Source organism: Pipistrellus hanaki (assembly GCF_964339955.1).
Source record: "Pipistrellus hanaki genome assembly, chromosome: 5".
NCBI lineage: Eukaryota > Metazoa > Chordata > Mammalia > Chiroptera > Vespertilionidae > Pipistrellus > Pipistrellus hanaki.
Window position 1 is genome coordinate 69,741,009 of NC_140507.1, and position 26,748 is coordinate 69,767,756.

General features: G+C 41.3%; 1 protein-coding gene across 6 annotated transcripts; it reads left to right on the forward strand.

The window, feature by feature from the left end:
• The first annotated feature begins 1,001 nt into the window (after positions 1-1,001).
• LOC311623878 (zinc finger protein 558-like) lies at positions 1,002-25,735 on the forward strand. 6 transcript variants are annotated; one of them, XM_084886446.1, is made up of 8 exons: positions 1,002-1,277; positions 11,127-11,240; positions 11,707-11,795; positions 12,319-12,445; positions 21,322-21,417; positions 21,871-21,953; positions 22,429-22,680; positions 24,654-25,735. In XM_084886446.1, exons 2-8 carry the CDS (start codon positions 11,219-11,221, stop codon positions 24,768-24,770), a joined length of 786 nt encoding a protein of 261 aa, XP_084742572.1. In that variant the 5' UTR covers positions 1,002-1,277; positions 11,127-11,218; the 3' UTR covers positions 24,771-25,735. The 6 variants fall into 6 exon arrangements, with proteins under 6 accessions (XP_084742572.1, XP_084742569.1, XP_084742573.1 ...); XM_084886443.1 differs by having other exon boundaries at positions 22,429-25,735; XM_084886447.1 differs by lacking the exon at positions 22,429-22,680 and having other exon boundaries at positions 1,004-1,277.
• Positions 25,736-26,748: the final 1,013 nt, after the last annotated feature.

The following is a 26,748-nucleotide window of genomic DNA, read 5'->3' on the forward strand; positions in this document are numbered from 1 at the left end:
CTATATAGTAAAGCCTGGATATAATGGAAAATATAAAAGGCTAATTCAGGTCTGTGGGTCTGTTAAAGCTGAAAGTCCATTATATAATAAAGTATGTTTTCCAAATGAATATTTAAAAAATTGACAAATTAGTTTACCTCTTTTTACTTATGTAGATATGTTGTGTAATTAAAATCAAGTATGAAAAGCTTAATTTCCAAGAAAATTTTCTGTATGAATTACAATAATTTTGATTTATAATGAATAGGTCTAATAAACGAGTGCATTCACTAGTCACTGAAAGTAAACAAATGCACCCGGTGGGGTGTGGCTTAGGGCAAGTGGGAACTTCAGCCGCAGGGTTAAAACTGCTGCAGAAAGTCACCCCATGCAACCACAGAACCAGTTGTTAATCATTCGCCCAACATTGTTTATTAGTGGTGATTTGAATTTAATATGTAGACTATAGCTGTAGATATGTAATAATTTAATGTCAGCAAAATTTAGTGTTTTTTCCAACATATGGCCTATTCGCTAAAATTTGTTTAAAATAGTGAATAACCAAAAAAACAAAACAAAACCCTGTTAACTTAACTATAAGCCAATGTTAGTTAAAGGTATTTTACGATTAACAGGGTGCTAATTGTCTCATATGACATATGGACTGGAAATTCTGTCCCTTAAATGGAGGTTCGCAAAATCGAGGGTTTACTGTAAGGTCTAGGGATCCAGGAAAAGCCCCACCTTGGCCAGCCCCTAGAGCTTTCTTCCCACAGTTCAGCCCACCTCACCTATTCCAGCCCCATCCCTGCCTCAGCCCCACCCCTGGGATGGGTCTTGTCCAGCCTCCTGCCCTTCCACTCCAGCCTCACCCTCAGGTCTGGTTCCCACCCAGAGCCTTCACCAGGAATCTGGCCCCCACCCATCACCCAGTCCTCTCTACCTGGTACCACCTACACCCCGGTCCCCTAGAGGCCACGCCCCCTGGCCCTAATACCAGCCACGCCCCCTGGCCCCTGTCCGGCTCCCGCCCCTGGAGCAGGTCCTTGTCCAGAGCCACGCCCTCCGCGTCTGGCGTCTCCCAGAGTCTAGTCCCGACCCCAGAAACTAGTCTCTGCTCACACACCGCCCATGGGTCTCTCCCGGCCCCCGCTCGCCTATATCACCACTTCTGCCCCGAGCTCCCAAGATTCTCTCTCCGTGACCGGAAGCCCGTGTGGAGCCGCCAGCCTGAGACCGGAAGTGGGGGCGCGGGGAGGCGCCGCGGAGGCCGCCGCGGATGGCCGGCTGGCTTCACGGTACGTGCTCCGACTGCTCTGGGTGGGGCGGCGTTCACGTGGTGCGGTTGGCCGCGGTGCCAGGGGAGGACGCGGTGAGCAGCGGGTGGCCCGGGCGGTGCAGGGAGGGGCTGGGCTGAGGGCATCCCATCACGGCCCGGGACCCGCTGTCCCTCCCGGGACGGTTTTCTGCCGGAAGCTGCCGGTACCTCCCAGCTCTTCACGCCGCTTCCCTCCCTCGGAGCATCGAGCCCGCCGTCACCCTCGCCGGGTGTGATGTAGGTCCCCAGGGGACTTGTAGCCTAGTATGGAGGCTTTGTTTGGGTCATTGCAAAGGGGGCGGGGCGGGTACCATTGGCATCGAGAGGGCGGAGGCCGAGGATGCTGCCCCACGACCTCCAGGGCACAACCTTCACAAAAAAGAATTATCCAGCCCCAAATGCCCGTGGGGCTGAGCTTAGGGAACCCTGCTTTAGGGCCTTACAGCCTCTGAGGCCCTGAGTGGACTGTGGAAATTGTTTAAAAGTCAGCGGAGTCGTGTATAAGGCCCCCAAGTGACAAGCCATATTTAAAGTGACTGGAGGCGCCAAAAACTCAATGCAGCCAAATGAGTAGAGCGAGCCAATTGCACACAGCATGAACCTGCTTTCCCCACTTGGGGAGCAGCTGGCTGGATGGGAATCAGGAAAATCCAGTTACAGCCAATAATTATTAATCAGGAAATTCAGAAAAGAAAAGTGAATGGGATGGCTTTTCCTTTCAGTAACTGTATTATGCTCTATAAAAGGACTCAAAGGCAGTCTTTGTGCTTTTGTTATTTTCCTCCTCCTCAGACAAGAAAAGCACCTCTAGAGCTCAAGTTTGAGTTGAAACCAGTTTTGAGGCTCACCTTTCCTCACTGATTTAAGATCTCTGTGTGACCAGGTGAGGGCTGTGTGGCACTTGTGCAAACAGATTCCACCTGCCTCCACTGGGCAGAATAACTGCTAATGGGCTTTCTTGAGCTAAGATCAGAAACACTAGGATCAGAAACAGAGTCACTAGGAATGAGGTAATCTTAAAAAATAATAATAAAAAATAAATAAAAATAAAAATTATATATATATATATATATATATATATATATATTTTTTTTTTTTTTTTTTTTTTTCAGAGAAGGAGAGAGAGATAGAAACATCAATGATGAGAGAGAATCATTGATCGGCTGCCTCACACACGCCCCCCACTGGGGATCAAGCCTGAAACCCCAGCATGTGCCCCTGACAGGAATTGAACTTGGGATCCTTCAGTCCACAGGCTGATGCTTTATCCACTGAGCCAAACCAGCCAGGGCAAGAATAAGAGAATCTTGAGAAAATTTTCTTATTTTTGATGTGTTATATTCAAGGGAAAGGTAGTAAGGTGTGTGTGGCTATATGTATGTAAATAATTCAATAAATACAGTTACATGTAAATAAATACACATTACAGAGGGTGGGGTGTGAACTGGGTGGAAGGGAGCTATGGTGGGGAAAAGGAGAAACAATTGTAATAATCTGAACAAGATTTATTAAATAAATTAAAGATTTATTAAATAAAAAATACACATTAAACAAACATGTAAATAACAAAATGTGTAAGAGTATAGCAATATGTATTTGCTCACATTATATACTAAAAACGTTAGAATTTTATATATAAGTATAAGTATAAATATATAATCTTTACATGTATATGAAGTATGACAAGTCACCCAACTAAAGACTGGCAGGAATATTTAGCAATATTCCTCAGTCCTTTTGAGTTTGACTTCTAAAGCTCTATAAATCCTCCACAAAGATTGAAAATATGGGAGCATTAGGGAGAAAAAAAAATTTTAACTTTTTTACATTAGTAACAGAAATTTAAATTGACCAGCAAACAAATGTATTTTGAGCAAGTGGGATTTTTTTCTCAATGAGATTTAAAATCATTTGGAGGAATATTAAGCAACAACTTATAGATTGAAGGGTAAGGTGCTAGTTTCCAGAGACTGTTCTTCACAACTTGCCTTCCAATAGAAATTAACTTTGTTTCTTAAAACTTTTCCGAACTAACAGTCTGGTGATTCATATTGAAGAGAAGCATTTTAAGTAATTTTATATTCAATTGTTGGGCTTTAATAATTGTGTGTGTGTGTGTGTGTGTGTGTGTGTGTACACACATGTGCACACATATGCATGTCCATGCTTTTTTCGTTAGATTTCCTATGTCATTCTTGAGGGGTATATTTGCTTGTCATGCAACAGATCCTTTTTGAGTGTGCAATTTAGGGGACCAGGCATCCTCATTTGCTCAGCTCTAAGGGATTTGCCAGGATATTGGACATTTAGTGTTCAAATCAGGATAGTCATGGGCAAACAGGATGGTTCATCATCTCCATGAGCTAGGCCATGGGCCAGATACATAGGGACCCTGAGAACCAAGCAGACCTTGTCTTGCTTCTGTGGAATTTACATTCCAAGCAGTTAATTACATAATTGATGTGGGAGCTTGGCACAGAGGACTCAACCTGAGGGACCAGGAAGTCATTTTGAGAAGGCCTGATATTTAGCTTGAGAGGTAAAGTTGGGGCTGGATTTTGCTAGTCACGGAACTAGACTAGAGGGCAGGTGTGGGAGTACATTTAAGAGAGCACTTTGGGCAGAGAGAAGTGCGTGAAAACAACCCCCAACGCAGGAGAGCCTGGGTCCTCCATAAACTGGGGAGACAGGGTTGGCTGAAGCCAAGACAACACCACAGGGAAGGAGTGTGAGCCAGGCTGGACAGTTGGGCAGGCGGGACCAGATCAGGCATTCCTTTGGACTCTTCTAAAGCCACTGGGCAGACACTGAAGAGGGTATGTGGTTAGCATTTGGGTTTTGCACGCTGGTTAAAATGGACTTCCGGATTAAGAATGAGGACTTAAGAGGGAAGATAGAAGGTGATAGGAAGAAGTTTAGGATTAGGATGGTTGTACCCTAGGCCTGTGGAGGAGGAAAGTAGAAGAAAAAAAAGACTGCCCTAACCAGTTTGGCTCAGTGGATAGAGCGTTGGCCTGTGGACAGGTCCCAGGTTCGATTCCGGTCAAGGGCATGTACCTTGGTTGTGGGCACATCCCCGGTAGGGGGTATGCAGGAGGCAGCTGATCAATGTTTCTCTCTCATTGATCTTTCTAACTTTCTATCCCTCTCCCTTCCTCTCTGTAAAAAATCAATAAAAAGTATTAAAAAAGAGAGAGAGAGAGAGAGAGAGAGAGAGAGAGAGAGAGAGACCTTAGAGTTTAGAACTAAGAATATTATGCTTCCATTCATGCATGTATCTGTCAGGTAGCACAGAACATTTACTATTCTCCTAGCTTCTGTCCATGCAAACCTGCAGGCATCATCCTCTCCCAGGTCCAAGTTTTCACCCCGCTTTGCCACTCTCAGGTCCCCTCCTCCACATCCGAAAGAAAGTCAGGCCTGAGTATGTGCAGGGCTTCTCTGTGCACCACGGTGGCCATTAGCCAGGTGTCACCATTTCAGTAAACCAATGAAAAATACAACCCAAAACTCATTTTCTCAGTTCCAGTGACCATATTTCAAGTGGTCAGTAGCCACCTTTGGCTAGTGGCTGCCACATTGGACAGAGAAGAATTAAAGAACATTTCTATCACTGACAATTCCGTTGGGCAACTCTGGTGTGGAGTGGCCCTTTCTCTGTGACCTTCGCAGCACCAACACAGCCAAGAGGAGAGAGGAGTCTGAATCTGTAACCTGAGCGGAGTCCCCTTCTGTCCTCACGTGAACTCTAACTGCCAGGAGACCTTGAAGAGGTCCTTGGCGTCTGAAAGTGTCCCAGGCAATTTGTCAGTTTCCTTTCCTCTTGGGGCTGTGAGCTGGGTGGATCCTACCTCTTCTCTTCTCCTCAGCTCAGTGGCTGTGACTATTCCTAACTACAAATCGGGTCCCTGGTGGGAGGAAGGCGCCATCCTCCACCTGCAGCAGGTCAGGACATTCTGCCACAGTTGTGCGGGTCTTGGACTCACACCAGGGAGGGTTTGATGTGAGAGGCCGTATGAGTTTCCTATAGCTGCTGTAACAAATTATCATAAACCTTGTGGCTTAATGCATCACATATTTATTTTCCCGTGGTTCTGGAGGTCAGAAATCCTAAATGAGTTGGCAGGGCTGCATTCCTTCTGGAGTCTCTAGGGGAGAATCCATTTCCTTGTCTTGATCTTCATTTGAGGCTGCCTGCATTCTTTCCTTGGCTTAATGCTTCTCTTTTCATCTTCAGAGCTAGCAGTGTAGCGTCTCTCTCTCTCTCTCTTTCTCCCTCTCCTTCCCACCCTCCCTCCCTCCTCTGTTTTCATCATCACATCTCTTTTGCAGATCCTGACCCTCCTGCTTCCCTTTTATAAGGACCCTTGTGATGACGTTGGGCCCACCTGGATAATTCAGGATCATCTCCCCATCTCAAGATCTTTACCTTGATCACATCTGTAAAACTCTTTGCCTTGTAACTCTTAGCACATTCACAGGTTCTGCGGAGTGGACATCTTTGGAGCGGGAGCATTAACCTATCATATAGGCCCAGGAGTCAGTGACTCCCTACAACTCTTTTTCACCTGGCCCACACTCACTCTTAGTGTCTTAAGTTCCCCTCTCTGTACACACACCATTTATTGCTTTCATCTTTTAGGTGCAAGGAGGACACATATTTAAAAAAAGCTAGTTTTACGGAATTACATTTTATTCTGTTACTATATTCTATATATGCTGCTTGATACTTTGATTTTTTTTCCACTTAAATTTATTGAAGATAAGAATCTATCAATACATAGAAATTGTCTTTTTCTTTTTTTGGCTGCATGTTTCTTCATGATGTGGGTATCCCGTAGTTTATTGAACTTATTTTCTATTGATGGTCATTTGTGTTGTTTCCAATCCTTTGATATTATAATAATGCCACAGTGAATACTCTTGCTGTTCTATGCTGATCTCAGCCTATTAATCACTGATGTTGAAATAGGTTCCTTCACCAATAACTATGAGGAAACTGAAAAGATACAGGTTAACGACTTACGAGACCTAGAAAGCACACCTTAGCCCACACAGGAATGTCATAGATAGAGTACATGGGCCTAGGGTTCTGCTTTTATTGGGGTGTAGGGTGGGGGCCTAAGGTTCATGGGTTCACTTTTTTTTTTCTTTTTCTTTTTTTAAATAAATCTTTATTGTTCGTATTATTACAAATGTTCCTCTTTCCCTCCCCCCCCCCCAATTGCTCCCCTCCACCAGGTTCCCACCCCACCTTCTGCCCTTTCCCCACCCCCCATTGTCCTCATCCATAGGTGCACAGTTTTTGTTCAGGCTCTTCCCGCACTCCCCTTTTCCCCTGAGAATCGTCAGTTCACTCCTCTTCCATACCTCTGATTCTATTATATTCACCAGTTAATGTTGTTCATCAGATTTTTTAATTCCCTTGGTTTTTAGATTCATTTGTTGATAGTTACGTATTTGTTGTTCATAATTTTTATCTTTATTTTCTTCCTCTTCCTAAAGAACCCCCTTCAGCAATTCATATAATTCTGGTTTGGCTGTGATGAACTCCTTTAGCCCTCGATTCTGAGTGATAGCTTTGCTGGGTAGAGTATTTTTGGCTGTAGGTTCTTGCTATTCATCACCTTGAATATTTCTTGCCATTCCCTTCTGGCCTGCATGGTTTCTGTTGAGAAATCAACTGACAATAGTATGGGTGCTCCTTTATAGGTAACTACCTGCTTTTCTCTTGCTGCTTTTAATATTCTCTCTTTGTCTTTTGCTCTTGGAATTTTAATTATGATGTGCCTTGGTGTGGTCCTCTTTGGATTCCTTTTGTTTGGAGTTCTGTGCGCTTCCTGGACTTGTAAGTCTAATTCTTTCACCAGGTGGGGGAAGTTTTCTGTCACTATTTCTTTCAGTATGTTTTCAGTATCTTGCTCTCTCTCTTCTTCTGGGACCCCTATAATTCTGATGTTGGTTTGCTTGACATTGTGCCAGAGGTTTCTTACATTATCTTCAACTTTCTGAATTCTCTTGTCTTCTTGCTTCTGCAGAGAAGACACTCCTCTGTCTTCTGGCTCTTTATGTTCCAAATCTTTGACTTGATTCTTGCGATCTTCCATTCTGTTTTTAGTACTCTGTATAATATTTTTTATTTCAGACAATGTATTCTTTATTTCTAGTTGATGCCTTATTATTTCTAGTCGATCCCATATTATTTCTAGTTGATCTCTTTTCATATCCTCATAGGTCTCATTTATTTTATTGGCCTTTTCTAGGAAATTCTTGAAAAACCTTATAAGCGTGGTTTTGAACTCTATATCCAGTCGCTTTTTGTCCTCCATTTCTTTCGTTTGTGATCTATTTCCTTGTCTTGGCATTTTTGCAGCTTCCCTTAGTTGGTAGCCTTAAAAGTCTCAGTGTTCAGCTTGGATGGGGCAGAGTTTCAGGGTGGAGCCTACAGCCTTGGCTTCTGTCAGCCCCGCCCATGAGGCTCCTGAGTCTCAGTGTTCCTCAGTGTCCTTCAGTACATGCTGCAAGCACCTCTGAGAGAAAGGTGCCCTCGAGTTTCGCCCACTACCAAACAGTCTAGGCTCTCCCCCAATGAGCCCAGAACTGGGGTTCAGTTCAGTTGGAAGTGGGGTTGGAACTGGGGCTCGGCACAGTCCGGAGCTTTTGTCTCCTGCCTGCTAGGGCAATCCAGCGGCTCAGTCAACTGTCCGTTCTCTGTGCACAATGTGCACACCTCTGGGACTTCCTTTCGCCACTCCCCTGAGGTTTCGCCTTATAGCCCAGGCTCCCTCTGTATAAGTCTTGGTCTCCAGGGTCTGGCCTAAAACTGGGGTTCAGTGCCGTCAGAACTGGGGTTCAGCACAGTCCGGAGCTTTTATCTCCTTCCCGCTAGGGAACACCAGCCAGGCACTCAGCCTCCCTCCTCTCTGGCTCTGTCCTCTCGCAACGTGTCTCCATACCTTAGGCTTTTACAGCTCCTCTGACTTTCCTTCTGGTTTTCTCTTTCCTTCTCGTTGTAGAATTTCCAGTCAGTTGACTTTCCTGTCGTTCTGGGTAATGTCCATTTTATATTTTAGTTTATTTGATTGAAATTGTGTGAGGCTGCAGTTGTTTACCTATGCCGCCATCTTGGTTTCTCCCCTCCCATGGGTTCACTCTTTATTGGTGAGTTTAAAACATACGAACAAGAATTTAAAGTGCAGGAAGGGAAAACAAACAGGTAGTCCAAATAGTTATTAAAATCAATCAAGATCTCTAAAAGAAAGAGCCTCAGTAGCGGCGGCAGCCTGGCCTCCTTATGTGGTCCAGAGACTGCCAGATGTGTTCATTAGAGACAGCTGTATTTGAACTGGATGTCTCTTCAAAATGGATGTTGCTTGGCAATCAAAGCTTAAGTCAGGCACTTGCATTACAAAGAAAGAAAAAAATGTCAGGGTTCACACTAAACTCACCCAGGTCTTTTAGTATTTGTGTTACTGTTGAAATAGATCCCTAGAAGTTCCATTGGCAGTGAAAGAGTAAATGTTTTTGCATTTTGCTTGACATGAACAAATTCCTTCCATAGGAGTTATACCACAGCAGTGTATGAGAGTGCATTTTCCTACAGCCTTGCCAATAAAAGAAGTGGCCCGCCCTGTCTTTGTTGATCTAACTGATAAAAATCGGTATCAGTGTAGCTGCAGTCTACATCTCTGTGAATGAGATTATCAGTAGTTCTACCAATTGGATTGGTAGTGGTAGAAACAAATGATACTGTTTGGAGGAGTAAGTGGGACATGAGGAAATGAGACAGAGAGTGAAAACACTGTGATGAGAAGCAGAGATGGGGCAGTAACTGGAAAGAAAACTGTGCTATTAGAAAGACATATTTCATCACTAAATACTGCATTGGATTGAAATGGGGTGAGAGTCTAGTAGAGTGGGAGAGCTTAAAGGGTAAACAAGAGGTCATCAGTAGTGTACCAAAAGCTTCTAAAGGCAGGTGGGATGGGACACAACAAAGCTGTAGCCTGGCCTGATCGAGAGGGGAGACAGCTCCTGGGTTACAGCAGAAGAGGGAGGAAACCGCGCTCAGATTGTCATTGTGACGCCAGGAAGGTGGATTCCTCTCATGGTGGTCACTGTGAGAAGTAGGATGCGGGGCCATCTGCAGAAAGTGAGGGTCTATTCCTTATCTGTTTGCTGCTAATCTTAGTCCCTTAAAATAATAGTAGTCATTTCCTGTCTCACAGTTTTTGTAGTTCAGGAATTCATCTTAGGTTCACGGTTCTGGCTCAGAGACTTTCGTGATTTCTCAGCCAGATATCAGCTGAAACCGCAGTCATCTGAAGGCTTGACTGGTGCTGAAAGATGCGCTTTCATGGTGGTTCACGCACATGCTGCATTGGTGCTGGCATTGGAGAGAGGCCTCAGTTCCTCTCCAAGTGTCTCTCGCCACAGGACCACTTGTGTGTCCTTGCAGCACGGCTTCCCCTAGAGCAGGCAGTGCAGGAGACGAAGGTGGCCCAGACTTAGAAGTCACCTCCACAGCATTTTATTAGTCACGCAGCTCAGCCCTCATTAATGCAGGTGTGACTATCAGGAGGCTTGAATCATTAAGGCTATATAGGAAGCTGATTGCCATAGAGGGAAAAGGTGAGTTTAAAGAGATTAGAAAAGGTTTGATTAGTAGGAAGCTCCATTGACTTATGGGATTGTCCTGCAGGATTGAGGGCTCTTGTCGTGTTGGTGATCATGTTTGTCTAAAGGTGACAATAGTTCAGTTCTGCTGCAGGCTGGTCTGCCTGAGTGCTCCACAGAGTAGGCAGATGATTGGAATCACGTGGTCAGAGTTCTGCTGAAACACTGGAGGTGGGGCTTAGGGATAAGGAAATTTGTGGAAATGAGGGACATGGTAATCCAGGCTGAGTAAGCATGAAATGAGGAAGAGGTGACTGATGGGTAGCAAGAAGGTAGTATAGTAGGTGGACTGTGTTCTTTATGTAGTAGAAGACACATGTAGTGAAAGGAAAAAATGAGTGAACAAAGGAAAAGTTTGGGAGGTTGTGTTCAGAGAGAGGGAAATTTCTGAACTATTGTTCTGGATAGTGAAACAACATCAGGTGATGAGCAAGCCCAGGGTGGTGCCTGTGGAAATGTGTGGCAAAGGTGGAGTAAAGCAAACTCATAGCACAGTGAGTCCGAGATCATCTGAGTGAGGTAGGACTGGAGGCTGAAAGAATAATGGAAGTCAGGTGCCTAAGTCTTAAGTGAATAGGGTTTGAAGGTGGGAATGTGATTGTGACAACCACATACATGAAACTACAGTGAAACTGAGAATTTAAAAGGAGGTGGGGCAGCCCCAGGCTGGTGTGGCTCAATTGGTTGGAGAGTTGTCCCATACACTGAAGGGTCACAGGTTCGATTCCTGGTCAGGGCACATACCCAGGTTTCAGGTTTGATTCCTAATCAGAAGGCATATGGAAGGCAATTGATCAGTGTTTCTGTCTCACATCGATGTTCCTCTCTGTCTCTGAAATAAAATTTTAAAAATAATACTGCCTTGGAGAGAGGCCTCAGTTCCTCTCCAGGTGTGTCTCGCTACAGGACCATTAAAATAAGTAAATAATAAAATGGAGTGGAGCAGTAATGTGCTGGTCATATGGTGGACAGAAGATAGGTTTTGCCATCACACAGCCATGGGTTTACCAGCTTCCTGGCAAAATAAAGGCCCAATAACAAAGACATTGCATTTTGAAGGAGAACATGATGCACAGGCTAAGATAGATTTGTCCTCAGTAACCTAGAGAAAGAGAGAAGCTATGCATATTTCATATTATCTTATTTATTCCAGAGTGCATTGTGGGAGTAAGAAGAGAAGCCTCCTGGTTCTCCCATCATCCTGTTGTTTAGGAAAATTTTCTGGCTGAATCATAGGATCGTGTCATGGTTCTATTCCCCACCTGTGGTAAGTTGTGGGTCCCAGCAGCTCTCAGAGGCCAGGTGTCAAAGGCCCCTGTACCACCGAGGAGGTAGGGGAGGGGCTGAGCAGGTGAGGCAGGAGTGGAGCTCAGAGGTCACTGCTACCTAATTAGATTTTGGGTATTTGAGGTTTTAGTAGTTTGTATGACTGTGGAGCTGTCACCTGTGTGGTAAATAAAATTCAAAATGAGCTTTTGAATTTTATCTGTAATACTTTTTATAAACCTGATTAAATGACAATTGGATTTTCAAATTTCTTGTCTGTGGAACGTGAATAATCTCTCAAGCTTTGTTTTCTGGCCCTGGTGAGACAGGGCTCTGCTCTAGTTTTTTAATAAAAAAGTAATATGTGTGTGTGTGTGTTCACAGGTAGGGGGGAAGTTTGTGAGTGCTAGAGTATAGAGTACAGTGGATTCTTGTGACTTATTTATGACTCATTTCTACTTCTCCAGTTCAGTCTCCCCTGTACTCAACACCCCCTCAAAAAGGATGCACAGAGGAGGAAGGGTTAGTTAATGGCTTCCTGACAAGTGGGTTACCAGTGAGTCATGTTTCTTTTTCCAAATCATTATTTTTGGCCAAAAGTTGAACTTGTTATCTTTCAATGACCTGGGCTTCACAGCCAAACCAGATCTTCAGGCATCCAGGATCTCTGAGCATCTAATGGAGGGTAAGGGGCTGCCCAAACAAGGTCAGGATATGTCAATATTTACCGCATTGCGAAGTCTCCTGCAGGTCCCTCTCTCATGTTCTGCTGATAGTTTTTAAGGGAGCACTAAGGAAAGACGTGACTGTTTCCTAAACTCAAGCAATTGATGGGTGGCCAGTGGAAATCATTCATGCATTTACCAAGTATTTCTGATTCTGCGATGTTCCAGGCCTATGTTCAGTCTCTGAGATTGAAGGCTGAGTCCAAAAGCAAATCAGAGTAGAGCCCAGAACTCTAATATACAAAATACACCTTCTGCTTTGAATTCCCGGTCCCCACTCTTGCCATCCTTGGCCCTTTTCCTGTATAACCTCAGTGGTCCTTGGCTAAGCCATAATGTTTTCGATGACTTTAGGACATGGTGACCTTCAAGGATGTGGCCGTGGAGTTTACCCAGGAAGAGTGGGCGTTGCTGGATCCTTCTCAGAGAACACTGTACAGAGATGTGATGCTGGAGAACTGCAGGAACCTGGCATCGCTCGGTGAGCCTGACCCCGCTCCTGCCTTTATTTCTTAACTCGGGCAACACGTCTTTCCTTCTTTTTTAAATCGAGGCAACATTCACATAACAAAATTTACTATCATAACCATTTTAAAGCATACAATTCAGTGGCTTTGATGTACCCCCAGTGTTGTGCAACCATCAGCACTATCTAATTGTCATCACCACGAAAAGAAACTCGCACCCATTCAGTGGTCAGTACTCATTACATCCCCCCTCCCAGCTCCTGGCAACCACTAATTTGCTTTCTATCTCTATGAATTTGTCTATTTTATATCATCGGATCATAAAATATGTGCTCTTTGTCTGGTTTCTTTCAGGAAGTATAATGTATAAAGGTTTTGCTGTGTTATAGTATGTATCTCATTTATGCCTTTGTATGACTGAATAATATTTCATTTTGTGGGTACACAATATTTTGTTTACCCATTCAGTGGTTGATAAACATTTGGGTTGTTTCCACATAACAGGCTGTTATAAGTAATATTGCTATGCATTTTTGTGTATAAGTCTTTATTTAAACCTATGTTTACGGTTCTCTTGGGTATATATCTAGGAATGGAATGCTGGGTCGTATATTACTATTGTTAGCTTACTAAGAAACAGCCAAACTGTTTCCCCAGCATCTGTAGCAACATAGGAGTTGAGATTTCTCCACATCTTCCCCAACATTAGTTTTTGTTTCTTTATTATAGCCATTCATGTGGCTATGAAGTGGCATCTTGTTTTGATTTGCATTTCATCCTAACTGATGACCTTGAACATTTTCCATCTCCTTGTTAACTATTTGTATATCTTCGAAGAAATGTTTATTCAAGCCCTTTAAATTTAGTTATTTTTTTGTTCTTGGCTTGTAAAAGTTCATTATATATTATAAATACTATACCCTTATTCATAATATGACTTGCAATAATTTCTCCCAGTCTGTGGTATCTTTCCATTTTCTTTTTTAATTTAATTTTTAAAATTTAAGTATAGCCCTGACTGATTTGGCTCAGTGGTTAGAGCATCAACCTGCAGACTGAAGGGCCCCAGGTTTGATTCCGGTCAAGGGCATGTACCTTGGTTGTGGGCACATCCCCAGTAGGGAGGTATTCAAGAGGCAGCTGATCGATGTTTCTCGTTGATGTTTCTAATTCTATTCCTCTCCCTTCCTCTCTGTAAAAAATCAATAAAATACATATTTTTTTAAAAAATTTGTTAGTTGGTATGTAATACTATATTGTATATGATATTATATAATATTAGTTTCAGGGTACAGTATAATGATTCGATATTTCTTTACCTTACAAAGTGATCACCCCACTAATTCTAGTAATAATCTCACCATACAAACCTATCCACAATATTATCGGCTATATTTCCCCTTTTCATCCATTCTCCCACCCCCCTCCCTTTTGGTAACCATCCCTTTGTTCTATGTTTCTATGAATCTGTTTTTGTTTTGTTTGTTCCTGTTTTTGAGATTCCATGTATAAGTGTCACCATACAGTATTTGCCTTTCTCTGCCTGACTTATTTTATTTAGCATAATACCCTCTAGAGTCATCCATGTTGTCACAAATGGCAATATTTCATTCTTTTTTATTGCTGCATAATATTTCACTGTGTATATGTATCTCATTTTTGTTATCAATTCATCTGTTGAAGGACACTAGGTTGCTTCCAAATCATGGCTATTATAAATAATGCTACAATGGACATAGGAATACATGTATCTTTTCAAATTAGTGTTTTTGGTTTCTTTGGGTAAATACCAGAAGTGGAATTGCTGGGTTGTATGCTATATCTATTTTTATATTTTTGAGGATTGTCCATACTATTTTCCAAAGGGGCTGCATCAGTTTGCAGTCCCAGCAAGTGCATAAAAGGGTCCAGGACTTTTGTTTGTTGGAAGTATTTTTATTATTGCTTTAATCTTACTAGCTACTAGAGGCCCAGTGCACAAAATTCATGCAGGGGGGGTCCCTCAGCCCAGCCTGCGCCCTCTTCAATCTGAGACTGCTGTCTCCCAACTGCTTGCCTGTCTGCCTTCCTAATTGCCCTTATCCGCTTCTGCCTGCCAGTCTGATCACACCCTAACCACTCCCATGCCAGCCTGATTGATGCCTAACTGCTCCCCTGCCAGCCTGTTTGCCCCCAACTTCCATCCTCTGCCTCCCTGGTCACCCGTAACTGCCCTCCCCTGCAGGGTTGATCACCCCCAACTGCCCTCCCCTGCTGGCCAGCTTGTGGTGGACATCTTGTGTCCACATGGGGGCAGGATCTTTGACCACATGGGGGCAGCCATCTTATGTGTTGGAGTGATGGTCAGTCTGCATATTACTCTTTTATTAGATAGGATAAAGACCTGGTGCATGGGTAGGGGCCAGCTGGTTTTCCCTGAAGGGTGTCCCGGATCAGGGGGGCATGGGGTGGCCTTGGTGAGGGACCTGTGGTGGTTTGCAGGCTGGTCACGCCCCCCAGCAACCCAAATGGAGGCCCTGGTATCTGGGTTTTATTTATCTTCTACAATTGAAACTGTAGCCTGGAGTGGAACCAAGCCTCCTGCTCACTCCATGGCAGCAGCCATTTCTGTTGGAATTTATGTATCTTCTATAATTGAAACTTCACTGGAGTGAAGGCCTGCGCCAGCCAGGGCTGCAGAAGCTTGGCTTCCTCCATTGCCTGGGGAAATTCTAGCCCCCTGCTCTTTTGGAAGGAAGTCGGACATCCAGAAGATGTCTGGTTGACCTGGTCTAATTAGCATATTACCCTTTTATTAGTAGAGAGGATTAGGTCCAATTAGTGTATAGCAGTGGTCGGCAAACTCATTAGTCGACAGAGCCAAATATCAACAGTACAACAGTTGAAATTTTTTAAAATATATTTTATTGATTTTTTTTTTTACAGAGAGGGATAGAGAGTTAGAAACATCAATGAGAGAGAAACATTGATCAGCTGCCTCCTGCACACCCCCTACTGGGGATGTGCCCGCAACCAAGTTACATGCCTTTGACTAGAATAGTACCTGGGACCTTTCAGCCCACAGGCCAACACTCTTATCTACTGAGCCAAACCAGTTTCGGCTGAAATTTCTTTTGAGAGCCAAATTTTTTTAAACTTAAACTTCTAATGCCACTTCTTCAAAAAAAGACTTGCCCAGGCCGTGGTATTTTGTGGAAGAGCCACACTCAAGGGGCCAAAGAGCCATATGTGTCTCACAAGCCCAGGTTTGACAACAATTAATGTGTAGGATTGACTAAGTCCTCTGTTTTCTTGTTGGTCTTCTACCTAGTTTTCTGCCTATTTTTCAATATGGTATGTTGAAGTCTGCAACTATTACTGTAGTCTATTTCTCCCTTCAATTCTGTCAATTTTGAATTTTTATATTTTTGAGCTCTTTTGTTAGGTACATATATGTCTCTAATTGTTATATCTTCTTGATGAAGGTACCTTTTTATTATTAAGTAATACCTTTCTTTGTGTCTTATAGCAATTTTTGTCTTAAAATCTATTTTGCCTGAAATTAATATAGCTACACAATCTCTCTTTTATCTGCTGTTTTCATGGAATAAATTTTCCCAGCAGTTGACTTTCAACCAATTAATGTCTTTAGATGTAAAGTGAGTGTCCTAAAGATAACATATAATTGGGTGATTGTTTTGTCCACTCTGCCAAAATCTGTCTTTTAATTGGACATAAATTAATCAATTTACATGTAAGATAATCCTATAAAATAAAAGTGTAATATTCTAAATGTCTGACCAGTAGCTCTGATGAGCACTGACCACCAGGGGACAGACACTCTGACTGGTAGGTTAGCTTGCTGCTGGGGTCCAGCTGATTGGGACTGGGTGAGAGGGCCCCAATTGCTGGCCAGGCCAAGAGACCCCACCTGTGCACAAATTCATGCAACCAGGCCTCTAGTTACTGATGAAGAAGAACCTATTCATGCTATTTTGTTATTTGTGTTCTATTTGTTCCTCAATTCCTCCATTATTATTTCAATTCCTCCATTATTAATTACATTTTTGTGTTCTATATTTTCTAGTGGGCCATTTTAATTCCCCACTTATTTTTTGTTCAGTTTAGTTTTGTTTTTTTTATTGAATTTATTGGGATGACATTTGTATATATTTTTTAGTTATTTTTTAGTAGCTGTCCTGGGGATTATAATTAACATTTTAATTTATAATTATTTTTATTTAATACCAACTTTGTTCAATAGCATACCAAAGTTTTGTTCCTATATAGCTATACTCTGCACACCTTCTCCCTCACTTTATAATACTTTATCACTTACATCTTATACATTGTGTGGCTATTAATATAGATTTACAATTATTGCTTTAGGCATTTCTCTCTCTCTCTCTCTCTCTCTCTCTCTCTCTCTCTTTTTTTTTTAATCCTCACCCAAGGATATTTTTCTATTGATTTTTAGAGAGAGTGGGAGGGGAAGAGACAGAGAGAGAATCATCGATGTAAGAGAAATACATCAATTGGTTACCTCTTGCATGTTCCCCAACCAGGCCCAGGCCAGGGAGGAGCCTACAACCAAGGTACATGCCCTTGACTGAATTGAACCCAGGACCCCTTCAGTCCATAGGCCAATGCTCTATCCACTGAGCCAAGTCATATAGGAAAAAAATTACAGAATAGAAATGAAGGTGTTTTACTAATAAAAAAACCCAAAAAGCTATTATTATTAACAGTTATACTTACCTATGTGTTTTCCTTATCAGTATTCTTTCTTTTTGTAGATTTGAGTTAATATTCATTGTCCTTTTATTTCTGTCTGAAAGAGTCCCATTAGCATTTCTTGTAAAGTAGATACATTACTATTGGAAGTGATCTCTCTGTCTCTTTCAGTTTTACCTATCTGGGGTGTTTTAATCTTGGTAGTGTATATATATATATATTTTTCATCAAATTTGGTTAAGTTTTTAGCCATTATCTCTTCCAATATTCTTTTCTACTTCATTCTCTTCTCTACTTAAGGAACTTCCATTATGTGGATGTTGTTGATAAATGTTTGATGGTATCCCACAGGTCATTTAGGCTCTATTCATTTTTTTTTCTATTTTTCAGAGTGGGTGATATAAATTTTCCTATCTCATGGTCATTAATTCTCTAGTCTGCCTACTCAAACCTGCTGTTGAACTCTTTTGAATGTTTTGCTTGTGTTACTGTACGTTTCAACTGCAAAATACCTATGTAGTTTTTTTTTAAATGACTTCTATCTTTAACATGTTTTCTATTGATCAGTATTTGTTCTTATTGTTTCCTTTAGTTCTTTGTACATGGTTTCCTTTAGGTCTTTCAGCATATTTAAAATATGTATTTTTAAGTTCTTTATCTAGCCCTGTCGAGTATGGCTCAGTTGCTTGAGCATCGTCCTGTGCACCAAAAGGTCATTGGTTTGATTCCAGTCAGGGCACATACCCAGGTTGTGGGAGGGCACCCAAGTGATGTTTCTCTCACACATTCATCTTCTCTTCTTCCCTCCTTCCCTCCTTCCCTCCTTACCTCTTCTTTCCTCTCTCTCTCTAAAATCAATAATATATATTTTTATTAGTAGATAAATTCTTTATCTACTAAGCTTAATGGTTAGGTTTCCCCAGGGACAAAATTTCTATTCCCCCCCCCCCCCAAATTATTTCTTTGCCTGCCTTGTAATTTTACTGGCTAAAAATTGGACATTTGGAATACTATCATATGGCAATTCTAGAATCAGCTTTTTCTCATCCCCAGGGTTTGTTTTTGCTGTATGTTTAGTGATGTTTCTGAACTAATTTGGTAATATCTATATTTGTTTGTGGCTACTTAAGACTCTGCTATGTTGAGAACTCCTTGTATACCTGGAACAAAAACAAACAAAAGTCTCCTAGTCTCTGCAGATGGGCTCTGAGTGTATAACGGGGGTTTACACTCTCCATGGCTTCACAGCCTGCTTATGAAAAAAGCCTAGAGGTCAGTCATAGCTGAGGACCTAGTGCTTTTTCAGGTCTTTTCTGAGCATGTGCCCACTCTGAGTATGCAAAAGGCATACAAAAGATTAAAAGTGTCAATGTAAAAAACTGCCAAAACTTGTAAAGAATTTTTATAAGAGTTCATTTGAGCAAAACTGATGACAATTACCAGGAATCAAAATCTCAAATGCTCTGGAGAATAGCAGTTTTTCAGTTTCTTTTATGCATTTGAAATTAAGAAGGGAACACAAGAAAGTTTACAGGAAAATGGAAGAAAGCAAGGTGTAGATCCAGGATGGTTAAGATTATGCACTTTCTTGAGGGTAGTCATGCTTTTTTCTTTTGGTGGTGGGGGGGGGGGGGGGGTGTAAACTCTATTAGTTTAGATCAGTGTTTCCCAAACTTCTCTCATGATGGGAATCACCTGGTGGAGTTGTTAAAATACAGATTCCTGAATCTCAACCAAGAAGTGCTAAACTAGAATTTTGGGGAACATATAGGTAATATTGTATACTTAACTAGTGCTCTAAGCTTAAGACTCAGGAATCTGTATTTTAACAACTCCACCAGGTGATTCTCATCATGAGAGAAGTTTGGGAAACACTGGTTTAGATGCTCAAGACCCATGGGCAGGGCTTGCCTTGCTTAAAAACCTCTCACTAAAGATTTTTTTTTAAAAAAAAGGTTATGTTGTGCTCCGGCCAGTGTTCCCTAGCTGGTTGGGGGTTGTCCTGTGCACCAGGGGGTTGCCGGTTCTATTCCTGGTCAAAGGCATGTATGCTCAGGTTGCTGGCTTGATCCCGGTAGGGGGAATCATGCAGGAGTCAGCCAATCGATGTTGCACTCTCACATCAATGTTTCTCTCCTCCCATCCTCTCTCTAAAAATCAATAAACTATTCTGAAAAACAAAGTTATTGTTGTATGACTACCCACCATGTTTTTTTTATCTTTTTTTTTTTTTTTTAATATAGAAACATCAGTGATGAGAATCATTATAGCCCCTGCTGGGGATCAAGCCCACAATCCGGGCTTGTGCCCTTGACCAGAATTGAACCCAGGACCCTTCAGTCTTCAGGCTGATGCTCTATCCACTGAGCAAACTAGCTATGGCAGGAATTAATGATTTATTATAGCACCCTTTTTTCAACTACAAAAGGAATATGAAAGAACTTATCAAAAATTCCCAAAAACATATTGTTCCACACTTTTCCTTCCAAGTGTTCAGTAAGTCTTTTGTTTTCTTCTACTGTTTTCCCTTGCTTCAGATAGTGGTGGCTGATATATTTGCCTTTAAATGTGTTTAACACAGTTCAGCCCTTGGAGAGTTTGGGATTAGATAAATGCAGGCAAACCCTTTGAGCCAAACCTTCAGAAAGGTCTATCAAACAATCACAGTTCCTTGAGTCCATTCTGATTCCTCCAATACTAGGAATGTGGGCTGTTGTCTTCAAGGTCATGGCTAAAGCATGAAATAGAGAATCAGTCAAGGATCGGTTAAAATGTCAGCTGTTTTTTCCCCTTGATTAAGCATTTTCCTGGTTGCTATAATCTTTTGATAAGTCTCCAGAATTCTAGTAAAGTTAACTCTTAAAGATTTTTGCCAGTTTATTCATTGCTTTTGTGTAGGGATGGGCTTTTGGAGTTTAGTATTTCTTGTTTTCAATGTCATGACTTCTCACTAGACTTTCTTACCGGTAAGCACTTCTGTATTCCTGGGTCTGCGCTAGGTTTAGGAGTACAGTGATGAATGAGACAAACATGTTCTCCACCCTCACGGAGCTTTGTTACTGATGCCTACCCTATGAACTGAATATTTGTTTCTTACCCTGACTTTATATTTCCATAGTTAAAAGCTTTAGAGCAGGGGTCCTCAAACTTTTTAAAGTGGGGGCCAGATCACGATCCCTCAGAGAGCTGGAGGGCCGGACTATATGAACTACTAATTCCTACTGTAACACCTTGGCTGCGCTCACTGCCCAAAAAACCTGGCGGGCAGGATCAGACTCCCCTGGGGGCTGCATGTGGCCCGCGGGCCGTAGTTTGAAAACCCCTGCTTTAGAGCTTCTGATGTGTGTAATTTAGACTTTGACATGAGCTTTGAGACTATAGTTGACCCTTGAATAAGTTTGAACTGTATAGGTCCATTTATACATAGACATTTTCAATAATTATACAGTTGGTCCATCATAGCCCAGGCTCCACATCTGAAGATTCAGCCAACCACAGATCAAAAACAGTATTATTGCCAGGACCGGTTTGGCTCAATGGATAGAGCGTCGGGTTGCCGGACTGAAAGGTCCCGGGTTCGATTCTGGTCAAGGGCATGTACCTTGGTTGCGGGCACATCCCCAGTAGGGGGTGTGCAAGAGGCAGCTGATCAATGATTCTCTCTCATCGATGTTTCTTTCTATCCCTCTCTCTTCCTCTCTGTAAAAAATCAATAAAATATATATTTTTTAAAAAAACAGTATTATTGACCCATGGATTGGGAATCTATGAATGTAGAAAGCCAATATATGCATTGTTCTATGCCATTTTATATAAAGGACTTGAGCATCTGTGGATTTTGGTATCCACAGGAGGTCCAATCTCCCACAGATACCAAGGGACAACTAAAGTTTTGGGGGGATCAAATTAAATGCGGAGTTTTGACTGTGCAGGTAGTCAGTACCCTAATCCCCTCATTCAAAGGCCAACTATATTTATGCCCTATCACTTAGATATTGAATAAGGATACTTGTATTTTTGTTCCTTGGGAGTTATAGTATTCATTAGAATTTAAGTGCAATTATTCCTTTACTCTAAAAAGTCTCACTTGGCCTCTTTAGAATTGTTGGCTTCAGTTTCATGGAGTTCCTTGTCACCTGCACAGTCCGCCTTCAACATATCTTTTCTCCATGATTAGGGTATCATGTTGATAAACTCAGCCTAATCTCTCAATTGGAGCAAGAAGACAAGGTGATGACAGAGGGAAGAGGAATTCTCCCAGGCATTTGTTCAGGTGAGCACCAGGTAGATATGACTCTGTGAGGAATAGCAGTAGCCAGTGATTTGGGACATGGAAGTATTACATTAAGAAATCTTAGAGAACTTTGTAAAATGTCTTTTTTTCTGATGGAGCTGGCCAAGAACATTTGTATGAGCATTTTTTTCCTTTTAACTTGCTGTTCAGCATCTTATACTTTACTTTGAACTTGGGCTTTCATCTCCTCTTGTTTTTGTTTTGTTTTGCTTAAGTCTTTAACTTTTTGTCCAATTTCTTTCTACTTTATACCCCTGATAATTCCTTCTTTTATAAATTTCTGACAAATCTTAATCCTCCTAGAATCCTTTTTTTAACCCTGCAATTTGATTACTCTTATCCTTTTCACTACAAATCTCCTCAAAAACCCTAATCTCTCAGAGTCTAGCTTTACCCATGTGTATACTTAAATTCTTTTCCAATTTGTTTCAGATTTGGAAACTATACTTAAAACCAAATGGTTAACACCCAAGAAGCATGTTTTTAGGAAAAAACGTTCTAATGGTGTAAAAGAGGTAAGACTAAAATGGTGATTCTTGGTTTTTCACAGTAGAAGAATTCTCTAAGTTAGAAAAGCCACAAGATAAAAAGGAGTATCATAAGAAGAAAGTAACATTTACACACAATAAAATGGTGTCTCTAGAGAGATATTATGGAAAAATTGTGAATTTGGAGGAAATTATATGTTAGCTTCAAACTAATTTTTTTTACTGAGTTACCAGAAGTAAATTATTTCCTTAAATGTGACTAAGATATTGTCTGTTGAATCATAAAGTGGTCTTAAATTTATCAAAAAATGCTCTTGTATGGTAAGGACTTATATCTTTTTTAACTTATAAGAGCTCTGACTGGATAGATATCTTACATAAGCACTGAAAATAATGAAAACATCAGTTGTATTAATTAGCATAATTCCTGGGAGAGAGAATTTGTATGACAACACTGAATATTAAAAATATTACAAATTAATTATCATTTCTCTATCAACAGGAAAGAAATCAAGTTGGAATGAAACTTAATGAATGTAATCAGTGTTTTAAAGTATTCAGCACAAAATCTAACCTTACTCAACACAAGAGAATTCATACTGGAGAAAAACCCTATGACTGTAATCAATGTGGAAAATCTTTCAGCAGTAGATCTTATCTTACTATTCATAAGAGAATACATAATGGGGAGAAACCTTATGAATGCAATGACTGTGGGAAAGCCTTCAATGATCCCTCATCTCTCAGACTGCATGTAAGAATTCACACTGGAGAAAAACCTTATGAATGTAACCAATGTTTTCATGTTTTCCGTACTAGTTGTAACCTCAAAAGCCACAAGAGAATTCATACAAGAGAGAATCATCATGAATGTAATCTGTGCGGAAAGGCCTTCAGCACGAGATCTTCTCTTACTGGGCACAATAGTATCCACACAGGGGAGAAGCCTTATGAGTGCCATGATTGTGGGAAAACCTTTAGAAAGAGCTCATACCTGACACAGCATATGAGAACTCATACTGGAGAAAAACCCTATATGTGTAATCAATGTGGCAAATCCTTTAGCAGTAGCTTTTCTCTTACTGTGCACAAAAGAATTCATACTGGAGAGAAACCCTATGAATGCAGTAACTGTGGAAAAGCTTTTAATAATCTCTCAGCTGTTAAGAAACATGTGAGAACTCACACTGGAGAAAAACCCTATGAATGTAACCATTGTGGAAAATCTTTCACCACTAATTCTTACCTTTCTGTGCATAAGAGGATACATAATAGGTGGATTTGAATACAGTAACTGGGAAAGCATTCATTGATTTTTTAATCCCTCAGACAACTTGTGATAACTCATGCCAGGCGTAAGAGTTACCTATTGCTGCCTAGCCAATTTCCCTCCCAAACAGAGTTCAAACGTCAAACACTTCTCTCACAATTTCTGAAAGTCAGTAGTTCTTAATTGGCTTAATTTTGTAGTTCTGGCTCAGTGTCTCTAATTTAGTGCTGGATGTTGCCAGGGAACCTTCATTTCCTCACCATGTAGGATTTTCCATGGGCCTGAGTATTTTTATGTGAAGTATCGGGTTCCCTCCAAAACATTTGATCTGAGGGAGAGCTAATACCGAAGCCATGTTGTCTTTTATAACCTAGCCTTGGAAGGATATGTTATCTCTTCCATACTGTATTGGACACACAGACCAATCCTGATACAATGTGGAAGAAGACTACACCAGGAGTGTATACCAGGAGAGAGGAGATCCTTGGGAAACATCTGAGAAGCTTGTCATAAAATCAATGAAGCAAGGCCCTTCAGCTTTCCATCAATTTGATATTGTGCAACTCTCAGGTTAATTCACTCTGGAGAAAAACCTCGAGTGCAATCTTTGTGGAAAACTTTCAGCTCAAACTCACCTTAATGTGCCCAGTACACGTGATAAATCAGTACAGAGTAATACTCATATAAGGAATGTGAAAACCCCCTCAGCACAGACATTTATGTTACTGAGCAAACGATGGTGAGATACTCTGAATGCAACAAGAAAGCCTTAATGTTCCCTCAGTTTTTTGAGAGATGTGAGGAGAAAGTCCTGTTAAATGTAATCAGAACTGGAAAGTCTTCCCTTTTTCTCATTCTTAGGAAACTATGAGAACTCACTGCAAAGAATATAAAGATTGAGGGAATGCCTTTAATGATACCTGTTACATTCGAAAAAATTTGAAATACTCCCTGGATGCAAAACCTGTCATTGTATTAATTTTGGAAGATCTTTCCATGATTCCTCCTTGTTGACTTGTGAGAATTCACAGTAGAGGAAGACCCTAGGAATGTAATCAATACAAGGATGGCTCAGCCTCACCTATCACTGAGTAGCCACAAAATAATTTAAACCTGGAATGGAAAATGTAAACCTTAAGAGTGTGGTATATTACCTTTAACAGTGTCTAATCCTTAGATTGGTGCATTAATTTATTAATTTTCAGTTGTTATGTTTTAGTATAAACATTTATGCCTATAGCTATACCCTAAAATAAACCTTAAATTTTGTATTAGTTTGGTATGTCATACTTACTCTTTGAAGATATCAATACATGACAAAGGTATTTCTGAATATCTCCTCAGTGATTTAGTTTACCGTAATGAAACACTGTATGTGCTATATACTTTTCTTCTCATTTAATGGCATTTTGTCAAGTGGACTTTATGATGTTGATTCTTTTTTATATTTATACTAGAAGCCCGATGCACGAAGATTCGTGCAAGAATGGGCCTTCTTTCCCCTGACTGCCAGCACCTTCTTCGCACTGGCCGGAGCCACCTTCCCACACTGCCCAGAGGCCTGGAGCAACTGAGGTCTCACCCCACCCCTGGCCACTCAGCACCTGCATATGTAAATTAACCTGTCATCTTTGTTGGGTTAATTTGCATAGTCACTCCCAATTGGCTAGGGGGCATTGCATAGGTATGGTCAATTAGCAAGTTACTTTTATTAGGGTAGATCCTAGTATAGCAGTTACTTTTAGCTTCTTCTCCAGTGCCCATTCTCCCCTACTTAAAGAAAAAAACATTTTGTTGCCCTAGCTGGTTGGCTCGATGGGTAGGGCGTCAGCCTGCAGACTGAAGGGTCCCAGGTTCAATTCCAATCAAGGGCTCATGCCTGGGTTGCGGGCTCCATCCCCAGTAGGGGGCATGCAGAAAGCAGCCAATCAGTGGTCCTCTCTCATCATTGATGTTTCTCTCTTTTCCCTCTCCCTTCCTCTCTGAAATCAATAAGAAATATGTTTTTTAAAAAACACATTTTGTTCAAGTTGTCAAGCAGTATTAAAAATACTCAGTATGGAAAGCTTTCCTGAAACCCAAGGATGTGTTGACCTCCTCTGCTGACCATAAGTAGGTAGAAGCCATTGGGTATAACATCATCTGGCTTGTTTGCCTCACTAAATTCTATTCACCTTAACTATTTTTTCCCTTGAAAGTGTGCTCAAGGCCTAGAAAAGCTATATCTTAATTATAAGTATTTAAAAAATCACAATGATATGGGCTCCCAGGAAACTTCTGATTGGCTGTGTCAACTCTAGATTGCTTGTTCTTAGGCTTCTCTTTAAATTATTAAAAGTTACTTCTGAGTGATTAGAGCCCAAGTGATGTTGGGAATTTAGTTTTGAGGATGTATTAATATCCAGTTGAATGCAATATTTTACTGGTAAATCTATTAGATTTTATGTTTCATATTTGTTTAAAAACGTGCATTCTGTAATTTTTAAATATAGAGTGTATGCCCATTAACTCAAGCTAATTTTTTTATATAGCTTCTTCTCCAGTGCCCATTCTCCCCTACTTAAAGAAAAAAACATTTTGTTGCCCTAGCTGGTTGGCTCGATGGGTAGGGCGTCAGCACATTCAGTTTTTTCCTCAAACTTAATTATATTTAGTAATAGATGTGTATTCAAGTCTTCCATTTTGGTTATAAATTAACATTTTTGTAATTTTTGTTTACATATTCGATGCAATATAACTAAGCAACAGGATTATTATTGTGAACTGCTTTTATGTAGGGGCCATATTTTTATAGCTAACTACTTTAATATATTAATAAATGATCAGTTACTTATATAACTTTCTATATACTGAACACTCTTCTGAATGCCTTATGAATATTCACTTACTGAGTATTCAATGTAAGCTTCAAATGTACAGGCTATTAATATTCCCATTTTACAGATCAGAAAACTGGTATGATACACTTAATGTTACTTACCTGAGTTATTGGCTAGTAAATGATAGAGCCCAGATTTGAACCCAGACAGTCTGTGCACTTAACCACTGCCTCTTTATTGAATACTAGAGGCCCTGTGCCCTCTCAGAGTCTAGGAGCCCTTGAGGGATGTCTGACAGCTGTGATGGTGGGAGAGGCTCCCACCACGGCCATTGCACTTGCCAGCTGTGAGCCCTGTTTCTGGCTGAGCAGTGCTCCCCCTGTGGGAGCACACTGACCACCAGGGGGCAGTCCTGCATTGAGCATCTGCCCTCTGGTGGTCAGTGTGCGTCATAGCAACCAGTCGTTTCATTGTTTGGTCTATTTGCATACTAGCCTTTTATTATATAGGATGACTGTCCTGATTTTAAAAGGGAGAAGGTGAGCCGAAGCTGGTTTGGCTCAGTGGTAGAGCGTCAGTCTGCGGACTGAAAGGTCCCAGGTTCGATTCTGGTCAAGGGCATGTACCTTGGTTGCAGGCACATCCCCGGTAGGGGGTGTGCAAGAGGCCGCTGGTCGGTTTCTCTCTCATCGACGTTTCTAGCTCGCTCTCTCTCTCTCTTTCCCTTTCTGTT

Coding starts and splice junctions, on each gene's coding strand:
- LOC311623878 (XM_084886443.1), top strand. CDS start 11,219: ATGGTTCTATTCCCCACCTGTG. Junction 11,241..11,706: donor GGTTCTATTCCCCACCTGTG/GTAAGTTGTGGG, acceptor CTACTTCTCCAG/TTCAGTCTCCCCTGTACTCA. Junction 12,446..21,321: donor CAGGAACCTGGCATCGCTCG/GTGAGCCTGACC, acceptor CTCCATGATTAG/GGTATCATGTTGATAAACTC.